The sequence below is a fragment of the Cupressus sempervirens genome, chromosome 9 (assembly GCF_028749045.1).
Source record: "Cupressus sempervirens isolate cs-2001-9-10 chromosome 9, ASM2874904v1, whole genome shotgun sequence".
Taxonomy (NCBI): domain Eukaryota; kingdom Viridiplantae; phylum Streptophyta; class Pinopsida; order Cupressales; family Cupressaceae; genus Cupressus; species Cupressus sempervirens.
In genome coordinates, this window is record NC_143126.1 from 529,889,133 (window position 1) to 529,909,629 (window position 20,497).

The 20,497-nt window shown below is 35.1% G+C and overlaps 1 protein-coding gene across 2 annotated transcripts in view; it reads right to left on the reverse strand.

Annotated features, from left to right (window-relative positions):
* Positions 1 to 412: 412 nt before the first annotated feature.
* LOC149539679 (vesicle-associated protein 3-1-like) overlaps positions 413 to 20,497 on the reverse strand; it is a 127,944-nt gene continuing 107,859 nt past the window's right edge. For both annotated transcript variants that reach the window (XM_089799314.1, XM_089799313.1), the window contains exon 9: positions 413 to 692. In XM_089799314.1, the coding sequence (XP_089655440.1) occupies positions 564 to 692 (129 nt within the window). In that variant the 3' untranslated portion in view covers positions 413 to 563. The remainder of the gene's footprint in view (positions 693 to 20,497) is intronic.

A 20,497-nucleotide genomic window follows, 5' to 3' on the forward strand; every position in this document is an offset into this window, starting at 1 on the left:
CTCTGATGTGTGTGGACTTTACTTTTTTACATTAACATGATTTAAGTATAAATCTACTGCCTATTCTCCAAAATTACCAAGTTTTTTCATAATGCTCACATTTTCGAATGTGATTTCTTTAACCACCATAAATTTGAACAAGGATGGTAATTTGTTCAAAAGGGATGAAGTTGTTGATGACCAAGTTTTTAATGTGGAAGATTTAACTCTTAATATAGTTCATAGTAGTGCATTTTTGCTAGAAGATATAATGTATAAGTGTATTAACTTGATTAACTTGATTAATTATGAATCTACCCTTCTTTTCCAAAATACTTAGAGAAAATATATATTAGTTTTGGCATCTTTCCTTTTTTTTCAAGAGTATTGCAACAATGAGAAATCATGTTAAGTGGGAGGAACATATATAGGATTATATTTTAAAAAAAAAAATTAGCATTGAAAACACAAGTTCCTACAACCATGTTTTTTCCATGGAAATCAAGATGTTTCTTTGCATGTTTCTCACAAATTTTGTCAATCTTAATGTGTGTGGCTTATACCATTATATTTTAGAAAAATATTCAACCAATTAATTGAACTCGTGAGTGGAAGGAGTAACCCAAAATAATACCCACAATACCTACAAAGCAAACAAATAAAAATGGGAAACCCAACCTAACTGTTCCATGATTGGTACTCTTCATAAGTGCCTGCAAATAATTTTTTTAAAAATTAATAAAACATACAACAATATGTTGCATAAATTATCCATTTTTCCTATTTTAGAATTCCAAAAAGCCCTTTAAAATCAAAAGATCACCAACTAAATAAACAAAATTAACATAAAAAATAAATGGCATACCCCACAAAAACCATATTGCCAAAAAAACTAAAAACTACAACAATCTAAGATTTTAATTCAACTACTTTGAGAACTAATAATCTTGTAAACACCAAAAAAATTCATATAATCACTAAATGTTGTAAATATTGTATAAACCCATTTGCATTATTTAAAATTATATTTCTTAGAATACATGGGATGAACTAGGAACCATTCTCATAAAGAAAATAAGATAAATATTTGTATAATATAACATTTTTTAATGACTAATTTATAGTACAACAATTAATAGGAATATACATATATAGTAAAGTTGCTGATTTGAACAAGATGTTTCCTATTCATCTCCCACTTTTGTAGATGCCACAAATGTACAATATTTCATTGGTTCCTTTCTAAGACCTTTTTCACATAGATGCACATGTTAATTTTATTGAGTGAGTATAACATGCACAAAAGTCCTTCATGAAAAAATTATATTCTCAAGGTACTTGAACCTATAAAAGATGAAAACAAAATGTAGGATTGAAAATACAAAATATTTTGGATGTCTTCGTAGATTTGCTTCTCTTGTCAAATCATGTCAAGGTTCTCATGCAGCTTGGGAAAAATCGAAAACATTAGAGGAAATGTTAGATTAAGTCAAATATATCAAATTGCTTATGAATTGATGAGCTTTGGTCCATAAAAACTTTGACAATATCCAATATTATATCACTAAGCTCATTTGTATAAGAGCAAAATCTAAATAATGTGGAGTTGAGAAAAGGGGAATTTAGTTGGTTTATAATGCATTGAAAATATAAGGTTCTAAATATTCAACTTTTGTTTCTAGCTTTCATAGTCATAGTATGGAATTCACATATACCACCGCTTCATTTTTAGCTTTTGTTGAGAAGCTAATAGATGTGCAACAAAGGCATGTTTTTTTGGGTCTTAAAAAAATCCACACAATCTAATATATTTCGCATCTAGATCGTTGAATCACAAAATCTTTTGCTAAGATGTTAATGGGTCTCAAAAATTCATTACAATCTACATCTAGATTCTTGTTCACAAAAGCAAATGCACATTATTTGATCATATTGGCAAATCGTTTTTCTCCCTTGTAGAAGAATATTTTGGTGTTTGAGGTGATTCTAGGAGGTTGAGTCCTTAAGTAACAAACAAAAACAAGAAACACTCACTTGGTCTAACATATCAAGTTTAGCTTAATACCATTGTAATACTGTCTGATTTAAAATGCCAATTCTCTCCTTGATCTCAATAACTAGAAGTTGATGCCTATGAATATGTCTTGCACTATTTACCAATTTTTTCTCATTGTGTAGAATATTGGGATATTCTTTTATTTGTGTTTGTTAGCGCTGACATATAAGTGTTCTCTTTTTGCCTTGTAAAGTATATTATCGTTTACTTATGTACCTATTATATTATATAACATTGTATCATGGAGTTTGGAGACATTGTCAACTTGTTTATGAAGGATTTATCATGGAGTTGTAGTAACTAAAGGTTTAATTAGTATAGGATAAAGTAGGGTTTCTAAATGAATATCTATGCAAGTAGGTCATATCTTAGATTTGACTGCATTTTAGAATTCTTTGTGAAAAACTTTTTAAATGCCCTATTTTTTTTGTCAAGAAATTATTCCACCTGAGCACCAAATTAGCATACAAAGTTGGTGGATCTTTTGCACAAACAAGCTATCCCTAAAAAATAAAGAAAGAAGTAGGAGCAATATCAAAGTTCACAATGACTTAGGCTAAACCACATAAGACCAACATGAAGGGATGAGTGTGCATGGAACTTTGGAGTAGAATTTTAAAAAAAATCTAGTGTGCTCTTTATTGGGTGTAGACACCCGCACAACCTACTTTGTAGCATGTGGGATACAAAGGTCATTGACCTAAGGAAGTGAGAGGGTCAATCTCTCACAAGATTCTTGCTTATCGATTTACATTTTCCAGTTGAGTCATTATTTATTTCTTGGTTAGGCACTGGTTCTCTTGGCAATCTAATAGTTGCAAAGGTGGTTTTTATGGACCACTACTAGTAGTTGATTATTAAGCTATCACATGGAAAATTTTGATTGATTCTATTAAAATGAATTAAAATTTTATCAGTACCCAAAATTCGATTAACTTGGTTGTCATGTACCAATGTCATTTGGCTAATTTGTTTATATATTTATGTGATTTCTTTAGTTTCCAATGAAATAAACAAGGTAGAACACTTGCATAATGTAAACAATAAATTGAGTGTAGCAGTAATTCCAATTTAAAAACAACAATTCAATTTGACATGGCACACATGGATCACTCATAACTTATAGAAAACTTACTTTGTTGGACTAACCACCAACCTTCCCCTTCAGGATTCGTGACATGGTTTAACCACCTCCTATGTTCTATAAATCTAGTGGTTGTATTGAGCATGAATAGGTCGATCTTTTGGTGCAACGACAACTCTATCTTGTAACAAGTGGTATTAGAGCTTGGTCACAATTTCAAATCTCCTCGTGTAACATCGAGGGGGGAATCGTTGGACTAACCACCAATCTTCCCCTTCAGGATTCGTGACATGGTTTAACCAACTCCTGTGTTCTATAAGTCTAGTGGTTGTATCGGGCATTAATAGGTCGATCTTTTGGTGCAATGACAACTCTAGCTTGTAACATACTTTACTCGAATAAAGGAAATAAATGGCACCAAACATCATGGATGTTCTATCTTTACTCAAATCAGTTACCACTAGACTTTATATTGGATATTTTACCTAATATAGAGTCATAAGCTCTTGTTGACTTAAACAACTTGATAACAATTGTGCGCCATGAAGTTAATAATGTGGTCTTTGGCTAGCACTGTGATGCATAGGACTGCGTCAAATAGATAATGAAGCTCCTCTCTCAATCAAACTTTCATGAATCCGCTAGGTATTGCACCACCTAGTAATCTTTGATGTTGGAGATATATGGTATGCCTAGCTAAGTCAAGACATGTTGTCTTTTTATTTTTGTGAGACACAAAGAAAGTTTATCTTTGCAACAACATAGGAAGTCACTCTCCCTACAACATAGGAAGTCACTCATCCTAAATTGCTAGATATATCCCCTTGAAGTTTGTATCATCACTTGTATCCTTGAATCCCATTGTGCATTGTGTAGTTGGTCACAAAGAAAACATGTCAATCGGTAAATAGTGGCTTGTGTTTAGATGCACAAGCATTATCAACTAATATGATCTTGGATGTGCCTTAACTCAACTAGGTTTGAGCCTCTAAGATTTGTGACCAAGCATACCTTGCATTCATTAACGCAATCAATATAAACTCTTTGATACCAAGATCTCCACCCTATCTGCAATTAATATCTATCTTACATAGATCAACTGCAATGGAAAAAACAACCTTAGGAACGATTGGGACATGTTTTTATGTGTTCTATGGCACAGATCACACATACTAAAATACTAAGAGTACTCTATCCTCTTTTGAAGAAAGTCTCCAATGTGCTAAAAGACAAAATGTGTGATCATAAAGACATGTCCAGGGTTCCAAATGCATGTGGTTTTTCTATTTAGGGTAAACTCTAGTGGTAGGATGATTGGTTGGAAACCTCTTACGGGACTTAAGTGGTCACTCAAGATTCCATCATTCAACTTTTAAATTTCAAATTTCTATTTGTTGAGATTTTTTTTGGGTTTTAAAAATATCTCTAAAATAAGGCACAACCCTAAACCCTAAACCCTAAACCCTAAACCCTAAACCCAAACCCTAAACCCTAAACCCTAAACCCTAAACTAATGTTATACTAACCTTGTAAACTCGTGAGACAAGATTGCAAAAGTAGAAAAATCTCATCTCTGTTTTGCCAAATTCAACGACTACACGAGAATGGTGCTATCTTCTAAGGAATTTGAAAAGACTTTCACAATAGAAATCAAGTATATTTCAAGTGTTCAGGCTAACCTTGCAAAATAATTGAAACCATGCAACTATAAAAGGTGTGGACATATTTATTCCACATAAAGCTTTCCTATCAAATCCTTCATTCAATCTAACAACTTGGAAAATAAAATCTACTTTAAGTGAGACAAGAAAACATGAACTTGCACAAGATATTTAAATTCACTGCCAACTAAACAATAAATTTACATAAGCATTTTTTAAGCAACAATCTTTCAATCTTTTCTTACAAATGAGAGGAGTGGGGTTTATAAAGGAGTTCAAAAACAAATAAAGGGACCAAATTATTTTAAGATCAATGATCAAATTGAAGACAAGTATACATTCATTGGCATTTGTAATGCTTATCTAATGAGAACCAATGAAAACAAACTATAGAAAAAAATCACAATTGCTTTCTTCTAGAAGAAAGTGTCCCTTATTCTAACGGAAGAAAGGTCAAGTTCATTGAACTTGGATGTCTTGTCATGAAAGTATTTGATTAATGGAGACAAGTGGTTTCCACCCTAGCATGTTCATCTCTTTGTTTTGAACTAATTCTTCTCCGATTTTGGGAATTTGAGATCGTGGAAAAATATTACCAGATTGTATCATCTTTAAACCTTCTTGAACTTGGAATCCTCTCCTTTTTTTAATGTTTTTCGATCCAATATTTTTGGCATCCTATTGTGAACTTTGAAATATGAAGGATGTCCTTGAAATCTTCCCGTGTCTATCCATCCTTCTTGTGTCTTGAAATTTTTCATAGTTTATAAAGTCCTTGGTTGTGTTGTTTTTCTCATATGTGCACATCATATGCTTGTTGTAGCATCTTGTTCATCTTTGCCTTTAATTTGGATTTGATCAAAACTCACACTTTGGTGTCTAATTATTTGGAAACTTTTCATACTTAGACAATTTGTAGCCATCCTAAAATGGGAGGAATTTGCTAGTGCTTGTAGATTTCACTTGGAAACAAGAATTTTCATACTTGAGCAAACTTTAGGCTCACTTGTGAATTTTGAAGTATGTAACTAAATTTGCAATGCTTTCTTCACTTGATTAGATTTTATGGTGGATTGAGAATTTCGTTGACAACTAACCAATTTCAAAGTAGTTCGCACATGTTTGTGCAATTAGCCATGCCTTAAACATCTTTTCCTTGTGCAAAATTGTGGGATTTGTATCTCTTAATCAAACTTCATGATGTCCTTAGAAATTCCTCTCTTGATACTCAACAAATTTGCAATTGCTGACTAGATTCAGACTTCACCATGGATTATTGATTTCCTTCATGTGAGGTCGTCTTCATGACGATTTGAGAAATTTCTTCACTATATTTTCTTGAAAAGGTAAGAAATTCTAAGTTACAAGAGGGCATGAAATTATGAATGCAAAGTATGGAATTTCAATTAAATTTTATTCTAATTTCACTTTGCATTCCTATTGAGTTGTCGTTCTACACGATGCTTAACAACAAGAATCCTTTTGAACTCCTCTCTTGAAAAGTTGATCTGGGATCAACTCCAAGGTTTCGGGCGATCTTGCGACCTACAGGAATCCGCTCAGTTGAAGATAAATGTTTTTGTTCACAAAGAGGCCTTTCTTGGTTCAAACCAATTGCAGATAAGATGATCAATTTGCTTGTTGCTTCAAATTTAAAAACAAAAAAAAATTATATGTTTTTTGTTTTTTTTTTGTTTTTAAATGAATGCAATCTAACAATGCAACTATTTGAATTCCTAATTTAACCAAGGGTTAGCAAAGCAAATAACAAAGATAACGTAGTGAGAGATGAAAGTAAATAACACAAAAGAGAAATTCCAAATGGACATAAGCCACAGTAACAACACACCTGCGAGTTAAATTGTTCAAAAGATCAAGTAGGAAACCAATGAAAATAGGAGTAGCGCTTCCTCAAATCCACTGATGCAATCGTCAATGGAAACTTAGTAAAACCGAAAGATGTTTCACTTCTTATCAAATCACAAGGCCACAGAAAGAGCGCTCATGAGAGACAAGAAGCTATGTAGGAACAATAGGGTGATCTTCTCTCCAACTCAGTAAGTCAGCAAAAATTGTCAATGTGCGACAAACACTAGAACTAAAATATCACACAATCAAATCAACATAACAAAACTACTGGCTCCATTATTATCATGAACAAAAATCCACAAAAAATAACACATTCCAATGAGAATAACTACACTCAAAATGATATCACCAATAGCATATATTATTGCATCAAAATAACAACCTGGAATACATGTTACATTCCTCAATTTATAAGAAATCATCTCCTTAATTTGTGTTGAGATTGAGAGATCTCTTCATGCAAATATATGCTTAAAACTAACAAATCTAATTATGTACAAATTGACTCTCTAAATGGTGCTAAAAATAGGACTCCATCCTTATTTTATATCAATTTATGGGTGCATGAGCCTTTACATGTCTTAAAACAAAGAAAGAAGCAGTAGATAAGAAAAAGGAAGCTATAAGAGGAACTGAGAGTCACGAGAAGCTCTAAAAATGGAAGCTTTACCTTCTCTGAATGTTTTTAGGAGTTAAACTATTGTCAGAATGTATTTTCGGTGCATGGAAAGCTCTAAATACGGAACTGGCAGTTAATTGTCGGCACACCTCTAACTTCTTCAAAATTTCTGGCGCACCTCTGAAGCAGCGCATTTGCATGAAATTTGTGCAAGGTGCTCAATTCACCAAAAAATCAAAGTTCTCAGTTTTGAAGACTGTTTTTGGGTTTTTCTCAAATGAGGTTTGGGAGCACTCTAGTGTACTTCTTTGCCCTTTTTTTGATGATTTATACCCTCTTTATAGCCAAACATTTTCATAGATTTGAACTCCTGCTTCTTCTATCTAAAATCCCAAGGAACCTATGTTGAATCTTGTCATTAATAGTTGCATAAGATGGGGAACCTGTTTTGGTTCATGTGTCCAACCTCTCTATCTTTGATCTTCAATGTAAATTCATGAATGTGACTCCTTGGGAGGTAAAGGTTACTAGCTTAGGTGAGATCTTTATTGCTGCAGATAAAGAATATGTTATGATAATCTGTGCACTTGTGCGTTATGCACCACACCTTCATGTTATGTGCACATCTTCGTGCACTGTGAAGTCTATTCCTTGATTTTTTCTTCTCTCTTATTGCTTGGTTCTTCCTAATCAGAGATCAGATGATCTAGATTATCCAAAACAATCAACTGTTTGAAACTTTTTCATATCTTTTTTACAAGTTTTTTCTAGGCATTTTAAACTAGCTTTTTTAGAGGTCTTCTACTCAAAATTTCAAGTTGAAACTTTCATCGGTGCCTAAAATTGGGTAGCCAAAGGCTCCCTATTCTAGGTATTGAAATTAGATTTTTAGTTCTTTCCACCGGTGTAAACAGTTTTGAATTCTGAGCTCTAGGTCAAAAGTTATGACCCCAACAAGTTAAGGATGCCTTTTTATTTGCACAAAGAAGCAAACATTAGTTATCTTATGTTGGAAGACCCAAAAGAGGACTTCACAAGACTCAGACTATCACAAATTGGGTCAACGCCAGTCAAAACAAATAAGACAATGGATTTTTCCCCCCAAAAGCACTAAGTGCACAAATTTTCCTTGAAGATGGAAAAGCGCGCAACTGCACACTAGCGCACCTTGACAACGTGTGCATGGTGCGCATATACGCAACTACGCATTATGCAAGCGTGAGGGGGTGTCGGGGTGCACACCTTGTGAAGGTGCATGCCTTCGAGGGTGCACAGATTCACATGTGCACATCCCCAGAGTAGGGGTCAAGTACGCATGTGCACATTTGACCCACCTACACATGTGCCCACTTTAAGCACACAAAGTCTTAAACTTGACATTTTTTCTCTATTTGATTGCTCGATCCTTCCTGATCAGAGGTCGGGTTTTGACCTAGACCTAGGGGAGGGTCCAAAATGACTAAGGCTTCAAACTAGATGCCTCATAGGGAATTTCTAAACTAGGGGGTTCCCATTTTGTGACTCAAAATGGGGTGTGCATTGTAAAACCTTCGACTACCCAATTTTAAGGATCGATAAAAGTTTCAACTTGAAATTTTGAGTAGAAGACCTCCAAAAAAGTTAGTTAAAAATGGCTTGAAAAAGCTTGTTAAAAAAGATATGAGAAATTTTCAAACATTTGATCATTTTGGATAATCTCGATCACCCGATCTTTGATCGGGAAGGGTTAGGCAATAAGAGAGAAGAGAAAAGAAAGGAATAGACTTCACAGAGCACGAAGATGTGCGCATAACATGAAGGTGTGGTGCATAACACGCAAGTGCACACATTATAATAGCATCTTTTTTATCAACAACAATAAAAATCTCACCTAAGCTGGTAACGTTTACCTTCAAAAGAGTCAATTTCATGAATTTACATTGAAAATCAAAGATACAAAGGTTGAACACATGAACCAAAACATGTTCCTCATCTTATGCAACTATTAATGACAAGATTCAACACAAGTGTCTTGAGATTTCAGATAAAAGAAGTAGATGGAGTTCAAATCTATGAAACTGTTTGGCTATAAAGAGGGTATAAATCATCAAAAAGGGCAAAATAAGTACACTAGAGTGTTCCTAGAGCTCGTCTTAGAAAAATCCAAAAACCATTTTCAAAACTGAGAACTTTGATTTTTGGTGAATTGAGCACCTTGCACAAATTTCATCCAGGTGTGTTGGTGCACCAGGTGCGCAGCTTCAGAGGTGCGCCAATTTTTTTGAAGAAGTTAGAGGTGTGACGACAGTTAACTGCTAGTTCCAAATTTAGAGCTTTCCATGCACTAGAAATGCATTCTGACGACAATTTAACACCTAGAAACATTCAGAAAAGGCCAAACTATGAAATTGTTTGGCTATAAAGAGGGTATAAATCATCAAAAAGGGCAAAATAAGTACACTAGAGTGCTTCCAGAGCTCCTCTGAGAAAAACTCAAAAACCATTTTCAAAACTGAGAACTTTGATTTTTAGTGAATTGAGCACCTTGCACAAATTTCATGCAGGTGGGTTGGTGCACCAGGTACACAGCTTCAGAGGTGTGACGACAGTTAACTGCCAGTTCCAAATTTAAGCTTTCCATCCACTGGAAATGCATTCCGACGACAATTTAACTCTTAGAAACATTCAGAGAAGGCCAAACTCCCATTTTTAGAGCTTCCAGTGACTCCCAAATCCTCTTACAACTTCCTTCTTCTTATTTACTACTTCTTTCTTTGTTTTAAGACATGTAAAGGCTCATGCACCCCTAAATTGATATAAACAAGGGTCAAAACCTATTTTTAACACCATTTAGAGAGTCAGTTTGTACATAATTAGATTTGTTAGTTTTAAGCATATATTTACATGAAGAGATCTCTCACACTGAACACAAATCAAGAATGTAACATGTATTCTAGACTATTATTTTGATGCAATAATATATGATATTAGTGCTCTCATTCTGAGTGTAGTTATTCTTGTCGGAGTGTGTTATTTTTGTGAATTTTTGTTCACGATAATAATAAAGCCAGTAGTGTTGTTGTGTTGATTTGATTGTGTGATATTTTAGTTCCGATGTTTGTCGCGCATTGACGAATTGTGTTGACGTACCGAGTTGGAGAGAAGATTACCCTATTGTTCCTACATAGCTTCTCGTCTTGCATGAGCACACTTTCCGTGGCCTTGCGATATTTCAGTTTTACTAAGTTTCCATCAACAATTGCATTAGTGAATTTGAGGAAGTATTGCTCCTATTTTCATTGGTTTCCTACCCGATCTTTTCAACAATTTAACTCCTAGATGTGTTGTTACCAGGGTTTATGTCCGTTAGGAATTTCCCTTTCATGCTATTTGCTTTCCTCTCTTGTTACCTTATCTTTGTTATTTGCTTTGCCAACACTTGGTTAAATTAGGAATTCATATAGTTGCATTGTTAGATTGCATTCATTTAAAAACAGAAAATACCAAAAACATATCTTTTTTTGTGGTAAATTTTGAAGCAGCAAACAAATTGATCATCTTATCCGAAATTGGTTTGCACTAGCAAAGGCCTTTTTGTGAACAAAAACATTTATCTTCAACTAAGCAGATTCTAGTAGGTTGCAAGATCACCTAGAACCTTGGAGTTGATCCCAGATCAGCTTTTCAAGAGAGGAATTCAACAAGATTCTTGTTGTTAAGCATCATGCAAAACGACAACTCAACAATTCCTACATCCAAAATTCATCCTCAATCCTTTAACATATGAATTTCCAATCAAGAATTACAACTGAAAGTATGGAAAAGAAAAAAATGAAAACATTAATCTACCCCAATCCTGAAAATTTACAGATTGAAATCTTGAATTCAAAATGAAAATCCCCTTCGAGTTTGTATAAAATTGTTAGGACATGTCAATTAGATTAGAAAACCCTTTGAAAAATCTCAAGAAATTTTGATAACAATCTCTAATCTTGAGAAAATTTGGAATTTTAAATGTTAACTCGCAATTTTCATTAAAGTTCCAAGAAATGATCAAAGAATTGCCTCTAATCCTAAACGAAAAATTGAAATTGTGAATTGAAATTCATCAACAAACATGAAAATTCAAAGAAATTATTATCCATAATTACAAAAAATCAACCTAAAAATTGCCCAAAATTTCTACCTACTTTGAAATTTGAAAAGTATTGTTCACTCTACAATTGTATTTTTTCTTGTTTGTGAATGAATACAATGCCAAACTCATGCATTTATAGGAAATGATGATATCAAGAAGGGATCAACTATTTTTATTTTGTTTTTTTCTTTTTGATCTCCTTCCTCTAATGAAAATGGTTGATTTCTCTTTGATAAACTTGTTTTATTTTCCTTTCAGCTACTTTCTTATACAATCTCTTGAGTGGTGACCCTTATCTTGATTTCTTCTAGAAGCTTCCTTAAGTTCATTCAGTTGTGCTTTCTTGTAGAACTTTCATACGTGAATGAATTTTGGGGAATCTCAACTCTTGGGTGATTATATATATATAAAATATAACATTTAAGTATAATTTCCTTTCTTATACTTTTAAGTTATATTTTACATAAATATTGTCAAGATGTTTGAGAGTGGCTTTAGATCTCTAGGAGTTATGATGGAGACTTTAAATTTTTAGGACCTTAAAAAATTGCAAACTCTGCCAAATTTTAGTAATCAATGTGCTTGCATCAATGTTCTTTCTATAGCCTTTTTAAAACTTTTCCACGATAAATTTGATACTGGAATGAGGATTTTATAGGTGTTTCCACAATTTTGAATGTTTTTCCTCATTTTCAAATCCAAAACATTTCACCACTTTTCATGCTTTTTTCAAAAAATGCAAAATGAAATTGAAGTTGAAAACAAGAATTTTACACTTGGGCCATTTCACAACTTTTGGCTTTCCCAAATATAAACTTCTAAAAAGCAACTTTCTAAAAAAAAAAAAAATAGCTTCTCAAATTCACCCCCAAATGCCAAAATAATATAAAATTCTTAAAAGCAAAAAGCAAAAAATGGGTTCTTACATTGGCCCCAAAATGCAAAATATAGCAACTTTTGAAAAGGAAAAAGAAAAAGAAACTTTCCCTAAAAAATAGGAGTTGTCAAAGTTGACCTCAAGCAATGTCAGTATTTGTCCCTTGTCCCTTCTTAATACCTTTGTGGTATGAAAATACTCATTTGGTCATGCTTTCTCTCTTTAACTTTTAACATCTCTGAATTTGGATTGAACTCCTAATATTTCTCTAGCAAGGGACCTGAGACAAAAGCAAAAACACCTATAAAGAAAACCCTAAAAGAAAAAAAAAACTAGGGGGTCACCATTTGTAATGGGGTGATCGGTGATATCGTCACAAGAGGACAACTTGGCCCAAAAAACTAATTATTTAACACTTAACATTTATCCATTGATTAATTTATTATTTAGTCAATAGTTTATTGTGTATTAAAATAATACTTTTGGCAAAATAGTTAGGTGTCTTATAATATTGCAAAAAGCAAGGCTAACCGACCAACCTTAATTTTGGATCATCATAGTCCTTCCATCCCATAATTCTTGTCCTCAAGAAACTTTCAAATTGAGTGTTAGAAGATATGAACCACCAACCATGTTGCATCATTAAGGGGAAGTCCTTTCCATTTCACCATATATTCAATTTTGATTTTGTTCCTTAACCTCTTCGCCCTCATTAGTTCTAGAACCAAGTTGCTCCCATAGTTATATGATGGTAGCTCTTGTGAAGGGGTTATTGTTGTGAGGGTTTTCAAATCATTACCCCATTGCAAGTGGGGACCCATTCTTTTTGCTTTACTCATGCTTGCTTAGTTGCCAAGAGCTAGTTTGGCAAGTCTTTTTGGTTAGTAGGGAGAGCGAAGGTGAAGTCAAAGAGTGAAAGATCAAAATTTGTCAAGTCCCTTGGGCTTGAGTTTGAGCAAAATAATGATAAGGATATATAAATGTGGGGATAGTTAACATTCAATTTGACCAAGTATAACCATTGGGAAAGCACCCCCTTACAAATTCACCTTGAAAGAGACATTGGAAGGACAAAATGGACTAAGTATGGACAGCAAGGTCCATAAGAGAAAATTCCCCTAGGCACGACATAATCTACCTTCCCTTGAGGATTCCAAAATCCTCTGCCACCATAGCGTTTCGTCCCCTTTTGTTGCTTGCAACCCTACCCTACCTTTCATTCTCCCTATGGATAAGTCATTGAGGTGATTGGATACAAGTTTGGCATGACTTACAGGTCAAAACATCAAAGAGAATGATGAAAGTCAAATTAAGAAAGAGTAAAGATAAGCATGAAATAGACTCATTAAGCCCAAACCAGATTAGATTGACTGTAAATGCACCACATAAACAAGATTGAAAGCTCGATTGCATTTAAAGGGGCATGAATTAGTTTCAATCTCAATCAAGGGATAAAGTGAACAATTTTGAAATTACAAGATAAAAAGATAAGGATGAAAGAGAGAGGAAAACCCTCTACGCATGGTGGAATCTGCTTGCCCTTGAGGATTATAAAATCCTCTCCACCTCCCAAATTCCACCCTCAAGCATCAATAAGGAGAGGCATCATAAATAAGAAAAAACATATTCATTTCACATCAGATTTGGCATTAAGATGAAGTTTGAAAGCCAAGGTAGGAACAATTGGGCAAAATTAAAGTTGATGAATGTGGAAAAAATCCTTGAAGTGGTGAGATTTCCACCAAAAATCATGAACAATCCAAGCTACTATTTAAGGAGATTAGAAAAAGACATTTGCTCCATCAATCCAAGTCAAAACGAGACCAAACAAAGGCAAAGTGATAGAATCTCAAGAGGTTGAAAGCGATGTGAAAGGAAAAAGTTCTAAAACAAACCAAAACCCCTCTAGAGGTGGTACATTCCACTACCCTCCAAGGACTCAAAAAATCCTAAACCCCTAAATTCTTGTCTTATGATATAGGTGGTAGAAACGTAAACTTGAGTTTGTGCAAGAAAGAGAGAAGAATGGAAATAGAGGACTGATAATGAGTAGATCCGAAACATAATGAAGGCATTGAAATTGAGTTCAAGAGAACGAAAAAACAAAGGATTCAAAATCCTCAACACCCCTTCAATACAACCTTATCAAGATGGAGGCTTACACAAAATGAAGATCAATGGAGATCAAAATTAAAGTGGAGCAATGAGAAGATAGGGTATTGAAGCCAAATTGGAAATGAAATGAAGGACTAAAAATCCTCTCCCCTATTCAATTTCCATTGTGTCTTTATGATGATGGGGTCATGAATTAAACCCTCCAATTTACACATTGAACACAAAATGAAGATAAAAATGGAAAATATAATCAAAGGTGGTCGAATCCAATATGAGGCAAGTCTAAATGAGAAAAAGGAAAAATCCTTGGGGAGTGGAAAATTATGTCACCCCTAGAGGATTCCAAAATCCTCTAACACCATCAAATTCCATCTTGAGGATATGGAGCCCGAGCCTTACCTTTGGTTACCAAGTGTGAAGAGGAGATAAAATGGTGGCACAAGGAAGTGGAAAATGAATTTGAAAACCTCTGAAGATATCAAAATTATTGACCATTTATGATTTCCGCTTAGTTTCTTGACACTAGGAAATTGTTTTAATCTCCAAATTTGAATGGAAGGGGAAGACAATAACTAGTGACATCATAATTCACATGGAATAAGGAGTAAAACGATGAGTTGGAAAGATGAGAAAGTGAATTTCCTTGAAGGATGAAAAATCATTAGACTTCTCTTAATTTCTCCTTGAGTTGATATTATTAAAACTTGTTTTCAATATGTGGGATGAGAAAATGGAAAAGAAATATGAGAATGAAGGCTGAAATTGGGGTTTGAACATGATCAAGGTAATTCCTTGAGAAATAACATGACATCTCCCAAAGATGAATAATCCTCTATACCAATCTTAATTCCACCGCTTATTGGAGAGGCTCAATGAAAGGATGAAAGTGTTGAACCAAACAACATTGGAAAAAATAATCAGGCAAAATGATGCGAAGAGAACTTAAGTATTGAGTAAATATGAAGTGTTGTCATTGATTAGCACCGATTAACAAGAAGAGTTTAAGTGTTGCAAGTGCAACCACTGGTAGACTGGCATATCAGTCTCAACAGAAGAAAGGAGGACATGGAAGTTCGATGGACACGGCATCATCATCATTGATGTGACGATGCAAGAGAAGGTCTAATGGCAACATGACACGCACGTACAGAGAAGCGGTGAAATGCAGTTGAAGCACACAAGGACTCAAGTCTAGATGTAGACTTATAGATGGACATGCTGGCCTACGAGTATAAGCATCTATGGATAGGAAGTCATGGGTGTCTTGTGACTATGCCCACTATGCAATTCAAATTTCAAATTTTCAATTTGAGTGAGATAACTTTTAGGGTTTTCATCCATGAACAATGAACATGATTTAAAGATCACCTAGACCTCATTTTGGAGTTGTTGTTGTTGAAGGAGAAGACAAAGTCGATGTTGTTGTTGTAACTGCATGAAGTAGAGATCTGTGAAGGGGGACCATAATAGTTATGTGAAAAGAGTAAAAACAAATCGATACGAAAAGCACAAGAAGAAGGAAGAGGAAGTGAACAAAGGAAGTTCACTAAGCCATAATAGAGGAAGGAGATTAGAGCATCTTCGAGGATTTTTCACAAAGGATCTATCAGGTAAGGTGTGCCAAGAATTTTGACCTAAACTTTAGTTTGCTTTCTAACCATTGCAACTATTGTAAGTCTTTGACAAGACAGACTTATAATTAGTCTTTTAAATCCTCTAATAAGGTATCTCTCATATAGAGATTGAAATCCTCTCGTGAGGTAGCCGTGATAGGTTGTTTTAATCCTAACAGGTTATAAGCATTCCTAATAGGATGTGTTCTCAGAAGGAACATAAGTAAACCTTTAACATGGCACCATTTTACCTGCAAGGAAAGGCTAGTGGGAATATTACTCCCATCGTGGTTTTCATCCTCATGCCAGAGGTTTTCACATAAAAATATGTCATTGATGTACGCATCTCTGTGTGATATTATATGGTTTTACTACATAGCTTTTATCACTTCCTTTAATAGTTAAGGTGTTAGTGACAAAGTGTATGTTTAAGCTAGATGCATTGACTGACAGATTGTGTAAAAGTGAGTGTACTAATTCACCCCCCCTCTCAATACCGATTAGGAACAACACTTGTTATCAAACCTACATCCCTTATAGCAATAAGCCTGACAGCTTGAGGGAAGATCATATGGCAGCAATGAAGTACAAGATGCAACTTGAAGAAGCACATGACACTATTGAAGATCTAAAAGACAAGCTGATAGAAACCATAGCCAAAAGAAAGGAGCTAATGAAAAAGTTGGGAGAAAGCCAAAAGTTGATAGAAAATCTCGAAGAGCAAAGTGGTTCTAAAGAATTGAGATAAGCAATCTCAGAACTCATGATTGAGAATGAAAACCTAACCAAGAAAGTCAAGGCAATGAAAAGGGAGCAAAAGCGTGCAATAGTAAGACTGAGTGAAGCACAAGATGAGAAAGGAAATACCATCCTAGCAAGAGATCAAGCCTACAAGGAAATCAGATTGGCTCAGGAAGCAAAACAAGCTGAGGACTTGCTGAAAGAAAAAGAGGACGACATAGCTCTCATGGAGGAAGAGTATTGGCAGATCACACAAGAGAACATTGTCTTACAAGAGCACTGTCATGACAAGACAAAACAATTATAAGTTTTGAATGAAGAAGCTAAGCAGCTGAATGAGCAAGTTCATCAACTAACTGATGAATTAAAGAACATCAAAGAAGGAAATGAAAGGCTGTGAAAGTCCAACGTAAGCACCAAGAAGTTGGTAGAGCAAAAAAAGTCTCAAAAGAAGGCCATAGACACAATTGGTCTAGGATTCAAAGGAATCAACACAACCGAGAAAAGAATGTCTTCAAAAGCAAAAGACTCAAACTCCACAAAGAACAATAGGACAACAAAGAAGGGTATGCCATTGCACAAACCTACTTGTTTTTATTGTGGTAAAATGGGACACAGGTCAAATGTGTGTTGGCATAGGCGAGCTGCAACCAGTAGTTAGGATGCCTATAGAGGCTGCTACTATATCTACCATCGGTATGGACATAACACACATGAGTGTAGGTATCTTGCAAATGAAGCAAGAGAAGAAGGTTATTGCTATTACAACAACATGTATGGTCATAGTGCCAAAGATAGTGGATCAAGAACTGAATCATATCAGCCATCCCCTAAGTACACGAGACAGGTTTGCTTCGCCTATGGTAATGAAGGTCACATTGCATCCCAATGCAAATGGAGGATGAGCCATTGGAGCCATGCAAGACCATGGAACAACACAAGAAGAACATGGTATAGATGTCATAAGATAGGTAATGTAACCAAGGATTGTTGAGGCAGGCGTAAATCCATACAACACCACAATGATAGCAAAGGAAAAGACAAAGCCATTGATGTCGAGCAAGTCAACAAGGAGTTTACTATAGTGTGGACCAAGAAAAGGTTGGAGGATACACAATTGGAGAAGCAACAAGCTTGTCGACAAGTAGTGAGACTTCCCAATCAAGTTAAGCTAAGAAAAACTTAAAAAGGGGTTAGGCAAACAAAGTTAGCCTTACACAGGTCCCCGCATTCAAACCATTAAGTCACAACAAGTGACAGTGAAAAGTGAACATGGTGCACTTGAAAAGTGAAGACAAGTTGTCTCCAAAATTTGACCGTTGGATGAAATGTCAGAAGGCATTTATTGCACAAAGGTAGAGGTAGGTAAGAGATGAGGTTATTTTAGGACCTCAACATTACTATAGAGACACATTCTATAAATAGATACATCATTCAAGAAAAGTCACTTTTTGCAATCTTGAGATCCAAATAGCTTTAGTTTGCGAAACCCTAGCTACCAAAAGAGCATTCTATGTGCAAATCAAAGTTGTTAGTCACTTTGCAACCCTAGAAGCAATCCAACACAACAGATCGCATGCAAGTAGATCATTTGAATCAAATCTTACAATGGCACAATACAATGATTTGTTTGAGGTTGAACCGGTCAATGGACTAGAAACAAAGCTACTTGTCTACAAACCAATTTTGCAAAGCACACATGAGAAGGATAATGACATGAGCCCTATCCTCACTCCCAAGTAATGTCTTGTTGATCGAAGATGTTGGTGACTACCTCAAGGCAAAGATCACGAAGTTGGTAGATGTAGAGATCAAGAAAATGTATGAGAAGTTCTGTGAAAATGACAAGCGGATATCAATCTTCGAAGAACTGGAGGAAATAACCTTATCTTGTGCAATACATATCCCTAACTTCTCCAGGGATGAATGGGTGAGATTCATGCTCAACAAGGTGCGCGATGAATACATGTGGCTAGACAAGCCATATAAGATCACGAAAGAAGTGATTGAGAGAGTAACCAGATGAAGAAGAGCTCACCACTTGAAAGCACAAACCAACAACAATGGCAAAGCTGACTGGATGCCATTACAACCACAAAATGTGCTCATTGAAAAAATTAAAGATCATTAAACGTAGTTCATTGCAAGGGTGATCGCACATAGGTTTTATTAGTCAAGCCGACCAAATAGTGTGCCCAGCAGAGCGATGTATGGAGCACACCAAATCATAACAAAGAAAGCCACGTGTAACATTAGTGGGTGGATGCATAAACAACTATTAGATAATGTAGAAAAGATCAAGTAGGATAGTAGTGCACACATGGTTAAGTTTGGCGCAATATTGATAAGCATATTCTTCTATTTCTAAGAAGAATATCATGGATACAAGAAATTCCAAAGGAGATCTAAGAGTTGCATTTCAACCTAAATAATGAGTATGAACAATAGGACGAGCAATAGTGCGCTAGACAAGTTTGAAAAGTATTTCAAACAAAAATGCATGGACGAAGGAGGATTCCAACAAATTTCACCAATGATTATTGAAGCAACATTTTCTTCTTAGCAAGCTCACTCAGGTACATTGTATAGGTAGTTGAACCATGAACACATTGGTTGATTACATTGCCCTATGAGGTTGATGAAGACTCAACTAGAAAGGTCGTTGACCAACTATTGGCAACGCCTATTGATAAGGAGCAACAAAGGTTTGACACAACCAAAGAGAAGATAAAAGAGCTGAAGGAGCAGCAAGAAGAAGACTCAAATGAAAATAAGTAGAAGAAGAAGAAGGGCACATGACAATCTATGCAACAAGTTGAAGAAGCAACCCATGAAAGTGAAGAGAGTCCTCAACCAGATGACTCCTTACTTGAATCTGAATCAGAAGGAGAAGAAGCATCAAGCAAGGACAAGCTTGCTATAGCAAGCCTCCAAGAACAGAAACCTACAAGAGGAAGGCACTAGAGAAGAGCAAGAGAAAACCTCTTGTCCAGTCACAGGAAGCAGAGTCTGAAGAAGAAGAGGCTGACACTGAAAGTCTCAAGTCTCCAAAGGAAGGCATGAAGCTTTCACTCAAGAATATTCTTGATTATATACACAATAATGGGAATTACATTACATTAGAAAATAGATTTGTAAACTTTAATAAGAATAGAAATAAGATTGTGAAAGTTGTAATAGTGAGCCTAAGAGTGTTCAATAGAATACCAAAAAATATAGAGTCACAGATTCTAAGTGAACTATTTGTGACAATCAAAGAGGTATGGTTGAGATTCATATTAGAGTGGAAGAACATGCTAGATGATGCTCTAGCAAAGCTTAAACCTAGTCTAAACAAGAAAGACATAATAGAGCTAGTGGAGTCATGCAAAAGGAACACAAGTCCACAAGAAAATGTAGCTTTGATAACTACAAATCTGAAGAGGGATGTCTTTGAGGAAATGTTAGCATCAATTATATGAACAAGAAAAGGCGAGCTTAGAAAAGCAACAAGAAAAAGGGCAAGAGACAAAGGATGGGCCTAAAGAAACTAAGACTATAGGTCCCAAGAGCTCAAAGAAGAAGACTACATAACAACTGACTATATAGGTCAAGTAGAGAATGCAAATAAGCCAAGACTTGAATAAAGAGCCTAAGGAAAGTGGAGACACACAACATACCTCCATAGTACCAACAATGATAGAGGAGCTACAAAAGGATGATATCTAGACAAGTGAACGTCACCCAAGTATCATTGACGCAACCACAATGGACTTTGGTCCAAGGG